Source organism: Meriones unguiculatus, chromosome 16 (genome assembly GCF_030254825.1).
Source record: "Meriones unguiculatus strain TT.TT164.6M chromosome 16, Bangor_MerUng_6.1, whole genome shotgun sequence".
NCBI classification, from domain to species: domain Eukaryota; kingdom Metazoa; phylum Chordata; class Mammalia; order Rodentia; family Muridae; genus Meriones; species Meriones unguiculatus.
In genome coordinates, this window is record NC_083363.1 from 3,977,048 (window position 1) to 3,997,361 (window position 20,314).

At 52.0% G+C, this 20,314-nt stretch overlaps 1 protein-coding gene across 7 annotated transcripts in view; it reads left to right on the forward strand.

Moving 5' to 3' along the window:
• The first annotated feature begins 40 nt into the window (after positions 1-40).
• The window catches only part of Anks1a (ankyrin repeat and sterile alpha motif domain containing 1A), a 154,979-nt gene continuing 134,705 nt past the window's right edge, over positions 41-20,314 (forward strand). For 4 of the 7 annotated variants that reach the window (XM_021630113.2, XM_021630096.2, XM_021630103.2 and 1 more), the window contains exon 1: positions 41-336. In XM_021630113.2, coding sequence (XP_021485788.1) covers positions 155-336 — 182 coding nt within the window. In that variant the 5' untranslated portion in view covers positions 41-154. The remainder of the gene's footprint in view (positions 337-20,314) is intronic. The other 3 variants (XM_060369158.1, XM_021630107.2, XM_060369160.1) reach the window with 2 other exon arrangements.

Below are 20,314 nucleotides of genomic sequence, written 5' to 3' on the forward strand. Positions count from 1 at the left end.
GGGGGGTGGGAAGCCAGGGAGGCGGGGGGGGGGCAGAGGGGGTGGCGTCCCCGGCCGGTTTGAGGGGTGCGTTGCCCGGAGACGGAAAGTTTGGGAGCCGGAGCGGGCTGCGCGCGGCCCCGGGCGGGGGGTCCGAGGGGTGGCGGTCCTGGGGATGGGGAAGGAGCAGGAGCTGCTGGAGGCGGCCCGCACCGGGCACCTCCCGGCCGTGGAGAAGCTGCTGTCCGGGAAGCGGCTCTCCTCGGGCTTCGGCGGCGGCGGCGGCGGCGGCCCCGGCGGCGGCTCCGGGGGCGGCGGCCTGGGTTCCTCCAGCCACCCGCTCTCCAGCCTGCTGAGGTGAGTGCGCGCGGCGGGGCTCGCGGCCGGGGCGGCGCGGGGTCCCTGGAGAGGTCGCGGCTCCCGAGGCGCGCGCGGCGCAGGCCGGGCTCCCGGCGCCTGGCGTCGGCGCTGCGGAGGACGGGGGGAGTGCCCAGGTGGCAGCCCGCGCCGCATGGCACCGCTCGGCGCTCCCCCTCGCCCGCCCTGGGGTGCCCGCTGTCGCGGCTCACAAAAGCCGCCGCGGAGCGGACCGAGTTCGCCGAGTCCCTCTCACATCCTGCGGGGACTCCCACGCCGAGCAGGTCCTCGCGGCTCCCCTGGAGCCCGTTCGCGTTTCCTTCTCCGAGGAACTTGGAACGGTCCGCCGGGCTGAGCGGGACCCGGCTTTTGTTTGTTTTTAAAATTGTTTCTGCGTTCATCGCGCACCAGGGGCTGGGTCTTCGGGCCCCTCTTGTGCTTGAAGCTCAGTCTGTCGTTTTCTTGTCATTCTCGCTGGGTTCGTCCAAGTGGCATATGCTCGTTTCCCCTGGGTTCTTAATCGGTAAGAAACCAAGGGTTGGAAAGATTTGCTTAGGGAAGCTGAGGTGCGTTCAACTTTCTAAGGTCTGTTAGACGCTTGAATCCGGGGCTGCAAGGCTTCGGTGGGGTGGGGGGTCATTCTTTATTTTACAAGGGGGATTGGAATGCTCTGTCACGGTGCCTAAAATGTGTTGGTTCAGCAGCGCTTTCGTAGCTGTTTTCTTTTCCTTCCTTGTTCTTTTGAGGTTTTTAAGAAGTGGAAGTTCACTTAGAAGTGGCTGTGTGGGCTTCTGTTCCCTATGGGTTTATGTACCTTCAGTCTGAGTGAGCGTGGAGAGCTTGGACCCGAGAAGCCCAAGGTTCCACTAAACAGGTATTCCGGTCTGAGTCTCAGGCCAGATCTTTTCAAGAAGATTTTGAAAAGCACTGCAGAGGAACCCTCCCCTTCCTTTGGGGGGGAAAAAGACCCAATTCTGTTGGCTGCAATTTCACCAGTCCCTTGAACAGTACTGGGTCTAGTAGGTGCTCAAGATTTGTTGACTAGATTAGAAGTACTGTTTGGTGTGTGTGTGTGTTTGCGCTTGCGTGTGTCTGCCTGCACCCGCCTGCACACGCACTCGTGAAAGTGGACATCCGTTGTCTTCCTCAGTTGCTTTTCATCATATCTGAGACTGTCTTTCAGCAAACCTGGAGTTTGCTGACTGGGCTAGACTGGTTGGCCAGCAGTCCCCGGGATTCCCCCTTCCTCTGCCTTCCCAGGACTCAGGGTTACAGGCACATACAGCCATGCTGGTTTTTAACCTCCTTCTTTAAACATATGTGCCAGATTAAATTCAGGGGTCTCTGTTTGCTGAACAAGCACTTTAAGGACAGAGCCACCTTCTGGGGGTGGGGCGGAGGTTGATCTTGGAATAAATTGGTGCTCCTCACTGGTAGTGGCCAGACCTTGAGAGTGCAGGCATCGCTTGGGGATGGCTTGGAGGTCAGGACCTCCAGGGCAAGGTGCACTCAGGCTGACTTTGAAAGCTAGGAAGGTTTGGGTAGATCGTGTAGCAGCGTGGGGAGTGTTCCAGGGAAGCACACCCTGATCAGGGCAGAGAAAGGAGACTTCTTTGCTGCTTGTGGGCTCCTCTGGGAGCTTCCTGCTTGGGATCCTGGGGAGTTGGGCCCCTTAAAGGTAAATAAGAATGGCTCTGGACACTCCTGCCTCTAATATTGGCAGTCTTTCTCACGCTCATAGTCTCATTTTCTGTTAGTGCCAGGTGACAGTGTCCCAGCTTCTCCTAGTCAGGGTTACCATTGCTGTGGTGGAACACCATGACCAAAAGCTGTTTGGGGAGGAAAGGGTTTTTCGGCTTGTAGTTTCACATCCTAGTCCATCACCGAAGGAAGTCAGGGCAGGAACTCAAGCTGGCAGGAACCTGGAGGCAGGAGCTGACGCAGAGGCTGTGGAGGGGGCTGCTTACTGGCCTGCTCCCTGGGTTTGCTTATAGGAAGCAGGGATGGCATCGCCCACAATCGGCTGGGCTCTCCATCACTGATCGCTAATTACGAAAATGCCTTACAGCCAGCTCTTTTGGAGGCATTTTCTCTGTTGAGGCTCCTTCCTTTCAGAGTCAGCACACAGGCCCTCAGCAAGTAAACATTGAACACATTTTTCCTCTTTTTAGATCCGCCTGCCTCTGCCACCTAAGTGCTGGGATTGATGACGTTCATCACCTGACCTGCCTCTCCCCCACACCCCCGCCCCGTTTTTTAAAATCCCACCTTTTAGCACTCTTTTGGCATCCTGCAGTTTTGGTGTCTGAGACATAAGGGGAAAAGTTCCTTATGTGTGGAAGTCCCTCCCATGCATCGATGATGTAGTACTTGTAGATTTGCCAGGAACACCCCCCCCCCCCCCGCCGACTGCTCCGCTGGGGGACAGAGATTCTTGCATGCCTTCATTGCTGCCCCTCAGAGGCAGGTGACATGTCGTTAAGCGAGACTGTGAGGTCTTTTGAGCACAGTGGTTTTGCCGAGGGTTCCCTGCTGCTGTTTCCAGCTCTTCCATAGAGCCCGAGTGGTGTGTTCCTTCCCTAGAGCCGCAGAGCTGCTGGGACCCTCGCTGGCCCCTGTGTCTAACGGAGGCTACGGGTGCCGGGTGCTGGGTGCCGGGTGCCGGTGAGCCTCCCAGGCTCCCCCTCCTTTGACTGGTAGGGCAGGGAGGACCTTTAGGCCCTCGTTACAGTGGGCGTGTCATTAATTAGGGATGACTCTGATTAGCCTACTGACAGGTTGAGGTCACACATTTAAATAACCACTAGGTCAGCACGCCCCCACTGTAGGTTTGGCAATGGTGGAGGCGCGCGATGCCTTGCGTATTCATCCTCTTTCTCTAGGAGTCTATGGGCTCGGGGTTTGGTATCTTGACTGCATTTCAGCAGATGGATCCTAGCCTCATTAATCCTGTGAACTGTGGCCCACCTTTCTCTGGAAGTTTAAGGAGCTTATAGCTGCGCTGGGTATAGATTACCCCCCCCCCCCAGTTCATTCCACAGAGGTTTTATATGTGTTATTCTTTGTGTGCGTGTGCGTGTGTGTGCGTGTGTGTGCGCGTGTGCATGTTCACATATGTGGAAGCCATTGAGACAGTCTCTCAGGATTTCTCCTGTTTGCTTCCCGCCCAGCCCTGGGTTTACAAGCAGACTCCACCACGCCTGGCGCTTTTATATGGGTGTGGATTGCACTTGGGTCCTCATGCCTCCAGGGAAGCACTTTCCTAGCTGGGCTATCTCCCCGGGCCCCAGGGTCTGTTCTGAAGTTACTGCTGCCTTGTCTCCCCACATGCCTCTTCTCTCATAGAGCCCTCTTCTCCCTGGCTGTCAGCGTCACACGGCCCGTGACGGCGCTCATACACGAAGATCCCGCCGGCTTCTCTGGGGCACGTGCTGCCCGCCCGTAATATGCAGTGGTCACTGTCCCGTCCTTTGCTTGCCTCCCTTTAACAGCTCACCTCTTTGGTCCGCTTCCTGGCTAGGTTTGTTGTTTTGTTTTGTAGCTGTCACAAGCCAGAGTCACCTGAAAGGAGGGAACCTCAGTTGAGAAAAAGCCTCCTGATTGGTGGGGGAGGGCCCAGCCCATTGTGAGGGGTGCCATCAGGAAGGTAGAGGAAAGCAGGCTGCACAAGCCATATGGAACAAGCCAGTGAGCGGCGGTCCAGCCCCTGCTTCAGCCTCCACCTCGTGTTCGTGCCCTGACCTCCCTGAGTGTCAAGTGTGACCCGAGAGCTGTAAGCTGAAACAAACCCCCTCCCCCGTGCTGTTTTTGGTCGTGGTGTTTGTCCTAGCAATAGACGCCCCAGCTAAGACAACCCGCTGCTGTAATGTTTCCGTGTTGCAGTCCTCATCCGTTGAGAGGATATCCAGCCTGCTGCGAAAGGACGCACAGGTTCTGTGTTCTGCTGACTCCCGGGGATTTACCGTCCTCCTGTTGCAGCACAGGGCAACAGATCGTGCTGGAATCAGGCTGTCTGAATCCGCAACCCGCTGACACCGCTGACGGTTGCTTGACTTGTTGGCTCCCTTGACCCCTACTCTGGAGGAGGAGGGTGCTGTTACCTGCCATGGAGACACTGGCCCGGGGGTGTAGGGAGCACACCGCGCCCGAGTTCATGCGCCTCCTGTGCGCCGAGCCGTCCCCAGGTCATCACACAGACTTGTTCTGTATCAGGCGGCACTTGTTCTGTGCAAATTATTGGGGCAGACAGGCTTCATTTATTTTAGAGGCAGGGTCTGGTGTAGCCCAGGCTGTCTTTGAAGTCATCTGTAGCCAAGGGTGACTTTGAACTTCTGATTCTCCATCTTCCCAGTGCCGGGATTGCGGGTGTGCTCCACTGTGCCCCGGCTCAGACACATTTTCCGTGGTGTTCTCCCGTGCTTGGTGATTTCTTCTTGGAGCAGTGGCAGGCTAGAAAGAGGCAGCAAGGGAGAGGACAGACAGACACGGGGATGCCATTCATTGACTCCTCTGCTTCGTTCCAGGCCATGTGATTGCTAGATGCGCTGTGAAATCATCTCTTACTGCGCGTTAGCGCCGTTGGGTGCCGTGACAGAATTAGCCCTCTCACGGGCGCACGGTTGGCCTGCAGCGTTTATAATGGCACAGTGCGCAGACAACCGGAGCATGCAGCCAGGCGCACCCACCTAGCCCTCGGTTGTTGGAAGCTGTGGGGGTGGAGGCTCCCCACACCCGAGTGGGCTCGCACTGCCGCACTGTATCTCAGTGCTGTGTCTCATGAATGTTAGCCATTCAGTAACGATTATGTTCAGCAGATGTTTAATTTTTCTGTCCGAAATGATGCAAGTATAATTTTGTTCCTTTCTGAGTGATTGATAGGTTAGCTGGTTCTCTGAAGTGTCCCGTGCTACAGAGGCCCTGCACGCATGCACTGTGCTTTGTGTGGTATGGGTTCATTTTCCACTTCATGGACGCACAACAAAATTTGAGAGCTGGGGACAGACACCTTTACACTTTTGCTTTGGGTGTTTTTATCCCCAAGCACACGGAAGACATGAAATTTTCCTGTAACCAGTTGGCTGTCTGGTTTACAGTGAAACTACTGATTTCCAGGAAAGCAATTTATGTCTGAGAATACAGTAAGATTTAGGTTAAAAGGCCAAAAGGTCAGAGACTATGAAACTTAAAATTTGCCTGGTTAAATCTGTGATGTAAGTCCCAAGCCATGGATTGGCGTGTGTGAGAGGAAAGGCTCAGGGAGGCACATGGCGGCCAGGCAGAGATGCGGCGCCAGAGGTGCTGGCCATCACAGAGGCTTGCTGAAGAGGTCCAAGAATCTGTGGACAGTACCTGTAGATGTGGCTTTAAGCTCATTTCTACCCCGCCATCTTGTGAAAAAATAAAAACAAACAAGGGGAAAATCCACACAAATGACATGAAATGGTTTAAACATCCCAAGAGGAAAACACTGACCGCGTAGGATGACAGAAAGGGCACCGTGGTATGACCCTATGGATTTGCCTGATTTAAGTTCCCCTTCTAAGTCTACACAAAGGCAAAGAAAACAGTGGCCCCCAAATAAAAACAAAGGCCACTGCACAGATCAGGACACAGGCCTCCCCCAGGATCTTTCACTAGACTGTTAGTATTTAGAAAACGTTTTTAGGGTACCGCCGAGTCCAGGACCGTGCTTGTTGGGCAAGCACCCTGCCGCTGAGCCGCGGCCTCAGCCAACCAGTTCTTAAACCAGTTCTGCCTGCATGTGTGCCGCAGCAGTGCATGCCAGGAGAGGGTGCCGGAGCCCCCAGAATCGGGGCTACAGGCGGGTGTGAGCCACTGCGGGTCAGGAGCGGGCAGGGCAGAGCTGTTGGTGACGGAGCCTCTTCCCATCCCGAGAACTTCTTGGGATGCCTTGTTCACAGCGTGGTTTTGTTGTCTGGCAGCCATCTTCGTTAATTTTGGAGGTGCTATATGGTATTGCGTCCTCCAAAGGAGAATGGTCACCTTGTTCAAAACAACGAAGAAGAAAGAGAACAAAGCAGTCCTGCCACTGTGCTGCCTTACGTCTGGAAATGGACGCAAGGCCAGAGTTTGCCAGTGCCTGTCAGGCCTAGACTCGGATCTGTCCTAGGAGAGAAAAACAGTCTGGCGAATGCCATTCTTTTTTTCTTTTTCTTTTCTCTCCTTTTTTTTTTTTTTTTTTTTTTTTTTTTTTTTTTTTTTCAGGGTTTCTTTGTGTAGCCCTGGCCATCCTGGAACTCACTCTGTAGACCAGGTTGGCCTCGAACTCAGAGAGATCCGCCTGCCTCTGCCTCCTGAGGGCTGGAATTAAAGGTGTGCGCCACCGCCAGGCTAAGAGTGCCACTAAGAATAGGATAGTATGTGTGGCAGAAGACAATTCTTGTTTTTAGTAAGTCTGTGTTCCCCATTTCTCCAAATTCTCCAGTTCCGTTCCCACTTGTTAGTTACAGAGGATGGAGAGCCTGTGGTGTGAAGGGTCGGCCTCAGCCTGAGCGCTGTTAGGAGACAGCAGAGACTGGGACCAGCAAAGGATGGGCCTCACAGGCCCCGGCAAACCCTAGCTCTGCACTCCTTCCCAAGCCAAGAGCCTAGATATAAGTAGAAATACAGTAGATATAAAGATTTTTTCTCCAGAAAAAACAAAACCAACCAACCAAACAAACAAAAAGCCCGTCAGTCTGCTTCCCAAGTCTTTTTTCACCCCAAAGAATTTGGGTTTTGAGAGGGAAGTCTGGATCATTTCTGCCCTCATCTTGCTAGGAAAGTAAACCCTGGGCTCTGTGGTGCAGACACCAAGGAAAGCCTGAAAGTAGACACTGGAGGACTTCTTGGAAGCCATACTGCCGGTCAGGTGGGAGCAAGGGCCCCGTTTTGGAGCGTCCTGGGAAAACGTTTCCCACATTGATTCCAAAAGATTACGGGAGATTCTTCTGTGGTGAAGAAAATTACCTCGTGTAATGTGTTGCACCCATAGAACATCCTCAAATGATGCTGGTGTGGTTAGAGTTAGTGGTAGCAGCATGAGAAATTATAGGGTAGGGCTTCCAATTTATCCTTCCTCAGTAATTTATAGATCAAGTTCATCTAGTTTACAAATCAAAAAGGCGTTTTTAAAATAAATCAGTTGTCTGTCTTAAAGCCAGCTGTATCTGCTGGCCCTGTCACTGGGCTCACGGTGTCGGTGGGGCGGATGTGACCTACGGGGGCAGAGCTGCCTTCAGGCTGCTGCTCTGAGCTCAGGACATCACTCACAGCTTGTGACGAGGTAGCTTAGGAAGCTTCTCCAGGCCAACGTCCTCAGAGGTAGAGCCGGCCTGGACTGGTCTCCATCTCTGTAACGGCAGATGAGTCAAGATAAAATATGCAGGGCATGCATGGCCTAGCATGTGTCCCGGGTTAGTAGACCATGGCCACTAGGGTCATCCTGGGGAGCCACTTGCCTCCACCTTTGGTGATTAGATCCATGAGCCCGCTTGTGAAGGACTTGTCTTTTTCACTGTTGCCATTTTAACTTTGTGGTATTGATCATGCAGGTTCCGGATTCTTTAACAGAGACAAATGTCCTTCTACGCACCCAACAGCATCACTCTATGAAGCCTGAAACATTCTGTGGACCAGGCTGGCCTCATAGAGATCCATTGACTGCCTTCCAAGTGTGGGATTAGAGGCTTGCACTTCCATACCTGTCCTAGGAATCTCATTTTTAAAACAGCAGAGTGTCAGAGCTAAGCCAGGCCTTCAGTCTCTTGCTTAAAGTTTGGAATGGAGTTTGGGGGCTGTGAAGTGTCCTGACTAGCTTTTTCGTCTTGGGCTAGAGTCCTCTGGGAAGAGGTCTGGGAAAAGGGAACCGCAGCTGGGAAGTAGCTCCATCAGATTGGCCTGTGGGCAAGCCTGTGGTGATTAATGTGAGAGGATCTGGCTCACTGTGAGGATGCCGCCCTGGGGCGGTGGTCCTGGGTTGTATATGAAAGCAAGCCAAAAGCAGCAGTCTCCCATGGCCTCTGCTTCAGTTCCTGCCCCCAGGTTCCTGCCCTGACTCCTCTGGATGACGGAATGTGACACAGAAGTGTGAGCTAAGATAAACCCTCTCCCCTCCAAGCTGCTTTAGATCAAGGTGTTTAATGCAGCAGCAGAAACCCTAGGTAAGACACAGGGGAGGTGATGGAAACCCAGCAGTGGGATTGTGGCATGGAACAGTGTGTTTCTTTGGTGACTCCTGTGTCTGTTCACAGTGAATGTGACAGGGACGAAGCTTCATGCCAGTCCAGGCCAGGGTCTGCAGCGCACGGGTTTAGTGCTGGTTTAGGGAATATAATCTCAGTTTCTTTGTGTGTGTTTGGTTGTTTGGTTGACTGGTTCATTCGAGACAGGGTCTCACTTGAACTCACTGTGTAGACCAGGCTGGCCCCGAACTCACAGAGCTTGCTGCTGGGATTAAAAGCGTGTGCCACTGTCCTTGGCTGAGAGGGTTTTTTGTTTGTTTGTTTGTTTTGTTTTGTTTTTTAATTTTGGGGTTGTAGACTCCCGCCTTTGTTGTAGAAAAATCTCAAAACACAAAAACACACGTGCAATTTTTATGATCCTACCACCTAAAGGCTAACTGTTGCAATTGTGCTATGCATACTTGAAATTTTTTTCTGGGCAATCTTTTTTAAAAATGGAAATGACATCATTCTGATAGTAACTTGTGTCAGACTTTAACATGATGTGTTATGAAAATGTCTCTGTCGTTTTTCTATATTCTCCAGCCTTGTTTTGAGAGCCTTATAATATCTATGGTAGTTAGGGAAGTGTACAAGTATATTTTTTAGACCTGTTTTATTTCATTGGGGTCTCCTATGCCTCTACCTCCCCATTCTCTTCACACACTAGGTAGAAGAGGAAGAAGGATAGTGGGGAGAAGGGTGGGTTTTCTTTACCACTTGCTGCTTAGGGACACAGTTTCTTGGGGCAAGTCCAATTTTCCTTTCAGGAGATCTCCAACTTCTCCTCAAACTATGTCAGCAGCCTCTTCTTCCTTCACAGCCCCTGGAGGGGGGAGCTCTGGCGTTTATGCCCTCTCCAGGTCCTGCAGCTGGCTAAGAGCCCCTCTCAGAGCCCGAACGAGGCAGAGTCTGCTGCTCTGGACAGTCTGAATCAGCCCCACATCCCACACCTGGGATTAAGACAAAACCACGTTTACATAACAATTGAGTTTTGTAAAGGCACCAAAAACCAAAACTTCTACTGCAAGGAGGTGCCGTTTAACCTCTTGCTTGCCGTGGGGTCTGGGTTTATGTTATTTTTATTTTATGTTTCTGGGTGTTTTGAGTGCATGAATGTCTGTGCACAGTGTGTGTGCAGAGCGTGTCAGCTCCCCAGAACTGGCCTTACACACGGCTGTGAATGACCGTGTGGGTGTTAGGAATGGAGTCTGGGTCCTCTGGAAGAACAGCTAGTGCTCCTAAGCCATTTTCAGCCCGTGCCGTATTTTATTTAGTTAGTTAGTTAGTTATGTTGAGGCAGGGTTTCTCTCTCTATCCCCGGCTGTCCTGACTCTGTAGACCAGGCTGGCCTTACCTCAGGGATCCAACCTGCCTCTGCCTCTCTGCTGGGATAAAGGCGTGCACCGCCACCACCTGGCCCATGGTTTTATTTTTAATTGGCAAAGTCACTGTACATATTTATGGGAAGTGGTCTGAAAGCTCGGTACATGCATGTCCTCTGTCCCGATGACACTTGTGTTGGCCTTGCTGGCCATTGTTAAACACTTCGTGCTTGTCAGCCGCAGTTGTCCCTGTAGAGGAGTTTTAGATGCGCGGATACTTAACATTTGAGAACTCAGTAGAATGGTAGGTAAACTGAGGATTCAGTACTGCCAAAATCATAAACATGCAGCTGAAATTGAGACCGCTTATAAAATAATTCTGAGTCCCCTGCTGTCTCATGGTCCATGTGGAGGGAGGAAAAATGCCTCGTCTATGGCTGCCAAGTGCTTCTTACGTTCAGAATGTTGCCTTTGTGCACACATAGAATTTTTACCTTTTTAAGCACATTTAATTAATTACTTAATTATTTCTGTTTGTGTGTGCACGTGCTAGAGGAAAACTTTTGTTGTTGTTTTGAGACAAGGTCTCACTGTGTAGCTCTGGCTGGCCTGGAACCTGCTATGTAGACCAGGCTGGCCTCACTCAAACTCACAGAAATCCGTTGGTCAGTGTCCCCTGAGTGCTGGGACTAAAGCTCTGTGCCACTGTGACCAACTCAGGGAACACCTTGGAAGAGTAAGATCTCTCCTTCCACCATGTAATACCCAGGAACGGGCCTCAGGCTTGTGCGTGACGTCAAGAGCCTTACTGGCCAACCCATGTCTGCCCCTAGGATAGGGTTTTGTGGTGCTTTGTTTCTTTGTTTTTGTTTTCCTAAATTATTTGCACATGCGCATGTGCCTTGGCCCTTTTAGAGGCAAGAGAATGCCGAGAGGTCCAGTACCTACAGTTCTCGATGCTTTTGCAGGGACCCAGGTCAGTGCTCAGTACCCACGCTGGGCAGCTCCAGAAGGCCCAGCACCGTCCCCTCCACTCCAAGGACAGCAGCCATGCACACGGTCCCACGTGGACATACGCGTGTGTGCAGGGCTAAAAGTAAGAGTGGGTTTGTTGTTTGCTTTGTTTTGAGGAGAGGGTGATGGATCTCTTGGAGCTAGATTTACAGGAGCTTGTAGGCTATCCAGCTTGTCAAAATGGGTATCTGAAGTCCAGTCCTTACGATTAAAATTCCTCTTTTACAATTATTATGTATACAAAACACATATATTTGGGTGTTTTGCCTGCATTTATGTCTGTGCACCATGTGAATTCCCGGTGCCCATAAAGGCCAGAGAGGGCATTGGATCTCTTGGTTATTAGCCATCATGTGGGCACTGGGGATGGAAACTGGGTCCTCCGGAAGAGCAGCCAGTGCTCTTACCAGCAAGCATCTTTCCAGTCCCCAGCCTCATGGCTCTGCATCACACACTCTTAATCACCAGCCAGCTCTTCAGCCCAAACATGGGGATTTTAGCGGTCAGCTCAGGGCTCATGTGCTGTTCGAAGGCCAAGCGTTCAGAAGAAGGCCGTGGATAACGTGTGTGGAGGAGGACACTCCTAAGGGATGTGGACACAGTAGCGCTCTTCTGCCTTTACTGTGTGTTCACTGATCACTGCGTTGTAGGACGAAATTTACATTTGCAAGGCAGGAAGTGTTCGCTCACAGTGATTTTTAGAATTTTAAATTGCTGGCCTTTTACAAATTACTCATTTACTTGTGGAGAAAGGGTCTCTTGAGGCCTCCAACTTGCAGAACCTGTCTTGAACTTGTGCTCCTCCTGCCTCCATCTCCCAAGGGCTGGGGTGATAGGCCTGTGCCGTCAGACCGGGTTCACTTGTCCCTTCTTTTGGGTGTTTCCTGAGTTTCAGCTTTATACGGTCTGTACAGATTCCCTGTTGCATTCTTTCAGTTGTGTAGAAGGTTTAAAATTTCAACAATGTTAACTTTTAAGGGGCATGTTTAATTTCCCCCCCTTGAGATGGAACCCAGGATCTCATGCGTTCTTGGCGAGCGCTCTACTGCGGAGCTACACGCCCAGCTCAGGAGCTTTTTATTGAAAGTAGAGACTAGCTGGGTCTGTGGTACAGGCTTGTGACCCCAGCTACTCTGAATGCTGAGGCAGGAGGATCACAAAATCAAGGCCTGCCTGGGCAACTTAGCGCAAGACCCTGCCCCCAAATGGCAAATCTGAAAAGGGCTGAAAATGCAGCTCTTTGATGGAATGCTTGCCTCACCAGCATGTCTGAGGCCTTGGGTTCAAGTCCTGTACCACCCTCCCACAATCAAAATGACTTAAAAATGGAAACTGTCTCAGTTGTGAAAAGGGGGCAGAGTGGTAGTGTTGAGGTGTCAGATAACCAGGAAACATAGCCAAGGGCATTGGGTGATCACACTTTAGCTGTATACCAATGTCTCTCCAGGGCCTGTCTGCCTGTGTCCCAGCCCAGTTCAGACACAGGGAACAGCCTTCGTCTGTGTCCTTTCACCTGAGGAACAGGGTTTCTCTGTGTAGCCTCGGCTGTCCTAAACTTGCTTTTTAGACCAGGCTGGTCTCGAACTCACAGAGATCCACCTGCCTCTGCCTCCCTGGGTGCTGGGATTAAAGGTGTGCATCACCACTCCTGGCTCCTTTTCCTTTAAACAAGTTGCATTTCTCAAGTTTCCTTTTCCGTAAATTAAAGTTGAGAACTATTTATAAAAAGCCCTACCACAGGCAAGCTTACAGAGCTGGTCAGCCCGGGCAACTTTCATGAATGGGTAGAAGACACTCAGACTTCCCAGTGTCCCTTTGCGTCTTTGCTTACTTTGCTTTTGTTGAGATGGGGTCTCCCTATCCAGCCCGGCCTGGAGCTCGCCGTGCGTCCGAGAAGGACTTTGAACTGATCCTCGTGCCTTCACAGTTTGAATGCTGGGGTTACAGCTGTTCGCCACCGATCCCAGTCTGAACACTTGGGTTGGCCTGGAGAGGAGCCAGACCTGGCTTTGTCCCCAGCCATCAATGGCTTGGTCCCTGGATCCAGTCTGAAGAAAGCTGTCCGTTGCTGGCCCTCGTTCTCACGGGGTCTGGAGGCTGAGGGCTCGTTGGTGGTCTTCCCTGATACGACTTGATGCAAAGCCTGGCCCGCTCTCGTGTTTACGGCTGTCAGTCTCCTGACCACTGTAGGTAGCTGTGTCAGCAGGTGGCCGAGAACACATGTGTGTGTGTGTGTGTGTGTGTGTGTCTGTCTGTCTGTCTCACCTTCGCACTCCTCATACTTGCCTCTGCATGCCTCTTCTCTGTTTACTTTTATAGCTCACCTGCCCAGTGGCTGCCTCCACTTCACAGATGAAACAACAAAGGTTTAGAGGGCTTCAAGTTGGCCAGCCAGGGCCACATGGAAGAGGGCAGAGCCAGGAGTCCCTGCAACCCCTAAACCCTGGCTCTCAGCACCTTTGGAACACTGGGGGACTTCATTAAGGCTTATTTATTTTCCTGTAACAGATGCTTTTACTTACCTTGCTCTGTGCCATGCATTTCAGCAACATTAAGTCACTGTAACAAGTCTCCGGGGAAGGGCATGTGCAGTACAGCCCGGTAGTGAGCTGCGGGGAGGTGCGGAGCCTGCTTTTGAACCCCGGCACCCTGGCTCCAGAGGTCTTGCTTAGCCCCTAAGCAGCTGGGAATTCTTCCTTCTTCCCCAGACTGGAATTAGGAATCCCTGTGGAGCACTTTGATTACGTTAAATTAGGCCAGCTCATTTCTTTCTAATCACTGGCCATTTGTCTGGACTATAGGAAAGTTGGATGAAGGAAAGTCTTTAACAAACAGCAGCTAACAATGTTTGGGAGCGTGTGGGAACTGTCGCTCATGTCCTCATGAAGAGTCTCCCCTCTCATCTGCCTCTCAGGGTAGTCTTGCCCTCCTCAAAACAGGTTCATGGAGCCGTGAATTTTACCTGTGAGAGAAGACAGTCTTCCGTCAGGCGAAAGTGGTAACAACTTTTGGATGAGTGAAAGGCCGGGTACACTGCTGTGGCCAGAGTGAGTGCCAGGAGGTGGGTCTGAACAAGGGATGAAAAGCTGGAGGTCTGTGGGAATGTGTGTGTGCGTGTGTCCGTATCATACACTGTGTATTTACGCATGCCCACGCACCGCTTGCACTTTTGTCTGCATGTGTGCACTCTTGGGCTGTATGCGGTTGTGCTTGTGTCCAGCTGTGGCTCTCAGCTCTCCTTTCCCAGTTCTCGCCCCACCTTCCTTTGTGCTTAACAACCAGCTCCTGCTCTCTCAAATTCAGACTCCACTCTGCCCTGGTCAAGGAACTGTGGCCTGGAGTGCCGAGATGGAAGTGCTGTTTCCCGGAATCCTTTGTGTTTTAACCTCCAGTTCTTCAGTGAGCGCACCAGTGTCCATCTTACTGATGAGATTCAGAGCGGCCAGGAGGTGAGCCTCGGGTTGCAGCCCTCCTCCCGCACAGTCTGGAGGGTGTGTTGTGTGTGGAGCGCACGGCTCCTGGAAAAGACTGGCTCAGAGGCAGCCCCTGGGTCCTGTGTAACGAGCACTCGTGGGACGCGCGATTACTTTACCTAGCAATAAGCGCAGCTCAGATGTGGAAACTGGCAGAGTGTCTGGATTTGTCACTTGTAATCTGTTGCTTTCTCCGTAATTGTCCATAGAAGATGCAGCTGGAGACTCGTTTCCGCGCTAGTCACTCTTCAGCTGTTCATTTTGCCATCATTATCAGACACAGTACAGATTTTCAGAAAGGCGTTAAGTAAACAGCTCGGTATTTATGGCTTTCCTTTCTGGTTAGCAGTATTCTCTTTTTAAAGAGTACGTGAGAAATCAGACCCACGGTTTTCAGATAGGGTCTTACTATTGAGTCCTTGCTGACCCTCCCACCTCTTACTGCCAGCATCCCCAGGGCTGGGGTGATAGGTGTGTACTGGGTCCAGCCGGGACGATTGTGTGTGTGTGTGTGTGAGAGAGAGAGAGAGACAGACAGACAGACAGACAGACACAGGCAGGCGTGCACACGTGGTATTAGTTTAGCCTGACCGTGAACTGGCTGTATGTTTTTGTACAGACTGGTCTTGCACTTGTAATCATTCTGCCGCAGCATAGCAAGGGCTAGGGGTACAGTTGTGTGCCCCCACACCCTGGTAATGTAGGCTCTCAACAACTTTGTAGTTCACTGACAGACAACATCTGTGGTCCAAGTCCTTAGCTGCTTCTCATTCCCTTGCCAGACACTTAGGAAGACCTAATTTTTTGAGTGATATTGCACAGTCATTGAAATGTGTCCGTGATCTTCCAGAGGAATGCGTGTGTGCTTGTGAGTTCGTCCTTTGGACTGAGGATGGCAGTGAGGAAGCATGTATGTGGATGCACGTGACACGGGAGAGGTCAGAGGACAACTTTGTGAATTCCATTCTCTTTTCAACCTTTACGTGGGTTATGGGGCGCAAACTCAGATCCCCAGTCTTGTGTGTCAAGCGTCTTTACCTCCAGACCAGTTGTTCACAACCTTCCTAATGCTCTCACACTTTAATGTAGTTCCTCATAACTGTAGTTTTGCTGCTGTTAGGAATTGTAAATAAATAACTGATATGGACCCCTGTGAAAGGGTCGTTGAGGCTGAGAGCCAGTGTTCCAGACCCATCTCGGTGGCGCAAACTGATTTCTTTAGTTCTAAAGATTTGTTTAAGAACATTGTAAATTATGTGTAGGTGTGTGTGTGTGTGTGTGTGTGTGTGTGTGTGTGTGAGTGTGTCCTGTGGGTGTGAGCAAAAGTTGTACTGGCTGGTTTTGTGTTGGCTTGACACAAGCTAGAGTCATCAGAGAGGCAGGAGCCTCAGTAGAGGAAATGTTTCCTTGAGATCCAGCTATAGGGCATTTTCTCAATTAGTGGTGGATGGGGTGGGCCAAGCCCATTGTGAATGGTGCCATCCCTTGGCTGGGGGTCCTGGGTTTTATGAGAAAGCAGGCTGACCAAGGCATGAGGAGCAAGCCAGTAAGCAGCACCCTCCATCGTCTCTATGTCAGCTTCTGCCTCCAGTTCCTGCCCTGCTTGAGTTCCTGCCCTGACTTCCTTCAGTGATGGACAGTGCTGTGGACGTGTAAGCTGAGCAAACCCTTTCCTCCCCAACTTGCTTTTTGGACATGGTGTTTCATCACAGCAATAAAAACCTTAATTAAGACAAGTTGATACCAGGAGTAGGGTCCGATCCTATGCAGAATAAAACTGCCTGAGTTTGGACCTTGTCTTTAGTACCTGCTAGTTGAAGATATAGACAGCTTTTTTATTTTTTAATCTTATTTCCATCATCTATTAATAGAATTCCTCAGCCAAGCTGACATAGAGACGATGGAGGGTGCTGCTTACTGGCTTGCTCCTCATGCCTTGGTCAGCCTGCTTTCTCATAAAACCCAGGACCCCCAGCCCAGGGATGGCGGCACATGTTATAATTCTAGAGCTTGGGAAGTGAAGGCTGCAGGATCAGGAATTCAAGGTCATCTTTTGCTACATGGTGACTTCAAGCCCAGCCTGGGCCTAAAACAACTACCGAGCCCTCCTTAGAGGTTGTGTGAAGGGTCAATGACGAATATGCGTAAGTGCTTAAAGGTGGCTAGAAGGTAGCAGGGCAGCTGCAGACTGTTAATATTTACACAGAGGAGACCCAGCCTCCTCCTGGGCGCTCAGCCATGCAGTCGTGGGTGTGAATTGTCAGCACTGAGGACTGTGGGGGAGGAGATGGCAGTTGGTTGAGGGTAGTCTGGAAGTCCTTCTCCACCATGCAGTGGTCTCTCGGGAAGTAGAGTTTGCACCCTCCCACCATTGCCGAGTCCAGACCCGAGAAGATTGGGTGGAGGAGGGAGGGGGACTGCTCGGGCGAAATGGAGAGGCCGGAGTGGGACTGCAGACCTGTCCGCCCAGGCAGCACTAGGGAGGCTCCGGCGTGGTCAGTGCAGGTGAGAGGCTGCTGGTTGGCTGCTCCGAGGCTGTCCAGGCTTGAATGCTGGGCCTCAGGGAGAATGGGCTGGGAGAGAATTGACAATTAAAACAGTCTCAGCGGGACCGTGGAGTTCTGTGCTCCCTGTTGGGAAAGATGCACTGCAGTCAGGTGATTGTGGACCTAGTGACTTTCTGAAGTGAATTCTATCTACCAGAGTGCCCTATTAGGTGAAGAATTTCCTCGCAGGGATTTACTGAGTGCACTGTTCCGCATGCTGTCGTCCTGGGTGTGTGTCCACAGACCTGTTACAGAAACACCAGGCTCAGGCCAAGTCATTGTCCGCCCGGTGTGGGCTTGCTTCCCAAGCCTTATCTTATTTTTAAAAATCTCCTCATTTCTTTATTTTAATGTGTGTATGTGCACCACTTGTGTGCTTGGTGCTCCCACAGGCCAGAGGAGGTCACTGGATCCCCTGGAGCTGAGTTACAGATGGCTGTGGACCACCATGCGAGTCCTTGGAAAACGTGGGTCCTCCGGAAGAAGAGCCACTGCCCTTAGCCCGGAGCCCCCTCTCCAGCCCCCCAGGCCTTGCTTGTGCGCTGCCTTCTGGCCCAGGTGCAGCTCAGTGGTGGAGGACTTGCCTAGTGTGCAAGGCCAGTGCTGCAAAAGAAAAAGAGGGGGATGCAGTTGGGTACATGAGGATCCTAGGCAAAGAGCTCTATGTTCTTCCCCGGGAGTGTACCTGTGGACTCCAGCCCAGAGCGCCCTCCCTGAGGTAGCTCCTGTCTTGTCCTCTGGCCCTGGGCATTCTCTAGAAGCATGTCGGTTACTCCACGATGCCCTTGGACAGGAGAGGGGGAGGTCTGCTACCACATTTCCAGACACATGTAGTACCTTCCGGAACACCTGTCCTGGGCTTATGTAACTGTTCAAGTGCTCCCGCCCCATGCCTCCTCCTTTGCACCCTGCTGTGTCCTGAGCACCCAAATACAAAGCTGGCTTAATGCCTTTCACAGTTCACAAGGAGCCAGTAACAGCACTTAGCACCCAGTCCACATTTCTAGGTGCATTCACATGATCAGAACTCTCACTGCTCTCTGGGGAAGTTAGGAGATGTGGAGCTGATGTGGAGCCAAAGGACAGTTGGCAATTTCTTCACTTAATGAGTGCCTAGCCTGTGCTAGGTCACCTTGCTGGCTAGAGGAGTCACGGGACGAAAGAAGTTTCATCTAGCTGGTTGATTGTCTGCCTGGGAGAGCGAGTAAGCAGTAATACTGTGGTGAGAGCTACACAATGGGAAGATTTGGAGGGGGTTCCAGCCCTCCCCCCCCCCCGCCCCCAGAACAGGAAAGGCCTGGGACAGTCTAAGGAGCCGAGCAGGCAGAGAAGGGCTGGAGGAGAAGGGCACGCTGAGGAAACTGCCTGCAGCAGTTGTCAAGCTGCAGGATTGTGTGGAAGGACTGGATTTTGTGGGTCACAACGGAAAGAAAATGCTTTTCCTTCTTGAGGGGCAGTTGTTGCTTTCAAACACCTCTCCTCGTTTGCTGAACACGGGAGCTTGTCCATGAGGCCTACTGCTCCCTGTATAGACCAGGCTGGCCTCAAACTCCTAAGAGCTCCGCCTGCCTCCGCCTCCCGAGTGCTGAGATTAAAGGCGTGTCCACCACACCTGGCCTAACGATAACTTAAAAACAAGCCAATGGCTCAGTCTTTCAGTTTGTTTTTTCATTCATTGTTTATTACGGCCAAAGCTCCATCTTCAGGTGGCCCTTCCACAGAGAAGCCCTGTGAGGCCTGGGCCGGCCTTCCTTCACCCATGTCAGGACATGGTGAAGTTACTTGTTCACCGATACGCGAAAAAGTCAGCGCTTCCTTGCAGTGGCTTAGTGTGTGAGGGCTGGGAGCTTCGTGCGGCTCGCAGCTCGCCCTGTCTCCTCTTTGGTCTGAGCTCTGCTTTAGGAGCCACCTACTGTGTGGCTACCACCCCTGTGCCAGACTCTGTCCTAAGGACTGTGCCGGTGGCCCCAAGGACATGTAGAAAAGACAACACTAGAGGCTGGAGCCACGGCTCAGGAAAGAGCACTCACTGTGCTTGCAGAGGACCGGGGCTCAGTTCCCAGCACCGTGTCACCTGGCTCAAACCACCTGGAACGCCAGCTGCAGGGGCATCTGTTGCCTTTGGCCTCTGTGGGCCTCTTCTCGTACCCACATGCACACAGGCGCGTACATATACACAGGTTTAAAAAAACATCTTAAGAAAAAAAAAATGACCAAGCCAGGTGTGGTGGTGCGTACCTTTAATCTCAGGAGGCAGAGGCAGGCAGATCTCTGAGTTCAAGGCCAGCCTGGTCTACAGAGTGAGCTCCAGGATGGCCAGGGCTCCACAGAGCAACCCCCTCTTGGGAGAAACCCAAACCAAAGCAAACAAACCAAAGTTCCCAGGGCTTTGTGATCAGTGATTCCTAGAGTCCTAACTCTGAGAGGCCACAAAAGACCTACCATACCCTTCGAGTGGAAAGGAGGCAGCTCTCCTGGGTGAGCCACAGTCAGACATCTCCTACACCAGCTTCAGACTTCCTGTTGCCACAAATCCTTGGCAGTTAGAATGAAGGTCAGTGGTGTTCAGCGCCGAGACTCCTCGCTCCAGCGCGTAGCCTAGTGGCCACAGCAGCCTTGGGGTACAGGGCCTGTTTCTTGCCTTTGGACTGTGTTGTGTGCTGAGGAGTAGCTGCATTCTGGGACGTAGCCGTGTGCCAGACAGTGAGCATCCTTGCAGCAGCACGTGTCCTGGCCTACTCAGGGCTGCCAGGAAACAGGCGTGCTGCCTGAGCCGCAGCGACGGGCCGAGCACGTTCAGCCTGAGTCCCATGTGGTGATAAAACCCATAAGCCGGCGCTTTAATGACAGGCATGTCAGGATTTCACGGTGATTACGGAGACGGCCTTCCTCAGCAGCTGCTCATGGGGCCAGATCACAGTTTTAGAGTGTGCATTTGTTGCTTCTCCTGTATTAGTCAGTAGTGTCCTTGTTTCTCTGCTCTAGGTGTTTCTGGTCCTCCCTCTGAGGATGGCACCTCAAAGCTTTCCTCCCAGCAGCCCCTGGAGGGAGTGGATGGGGCTCTCTGGGGCTTCTTCCAGACCGTGGCGTTTGTGAAAGGCCAAGGTCTTCAGGAAACAAGTGCTGGGAATAAGTGGCCTCCAGGGCAGGGCAGCATGTGCCTGGGGTAGGAAGACATGAGTGTTTTGCCTGAGTGTGTGTGTGTGTGTGTGTGTGTGTGTGCGCACCACATATGTGTTTGCTGCCCTCAGAGGTCAGTGAGGCGAGTGGGAAACCCTGGAACTGGAGCTACAGACTGTTGTGGGCCTTCATGTGGGTGCTGAGGTAGGAATTGGGCCCTCTACAAGAGCAGCCACAAAGACCCTTCCGTCTTTGAGAAGGAGTTGGCAACATGTTTA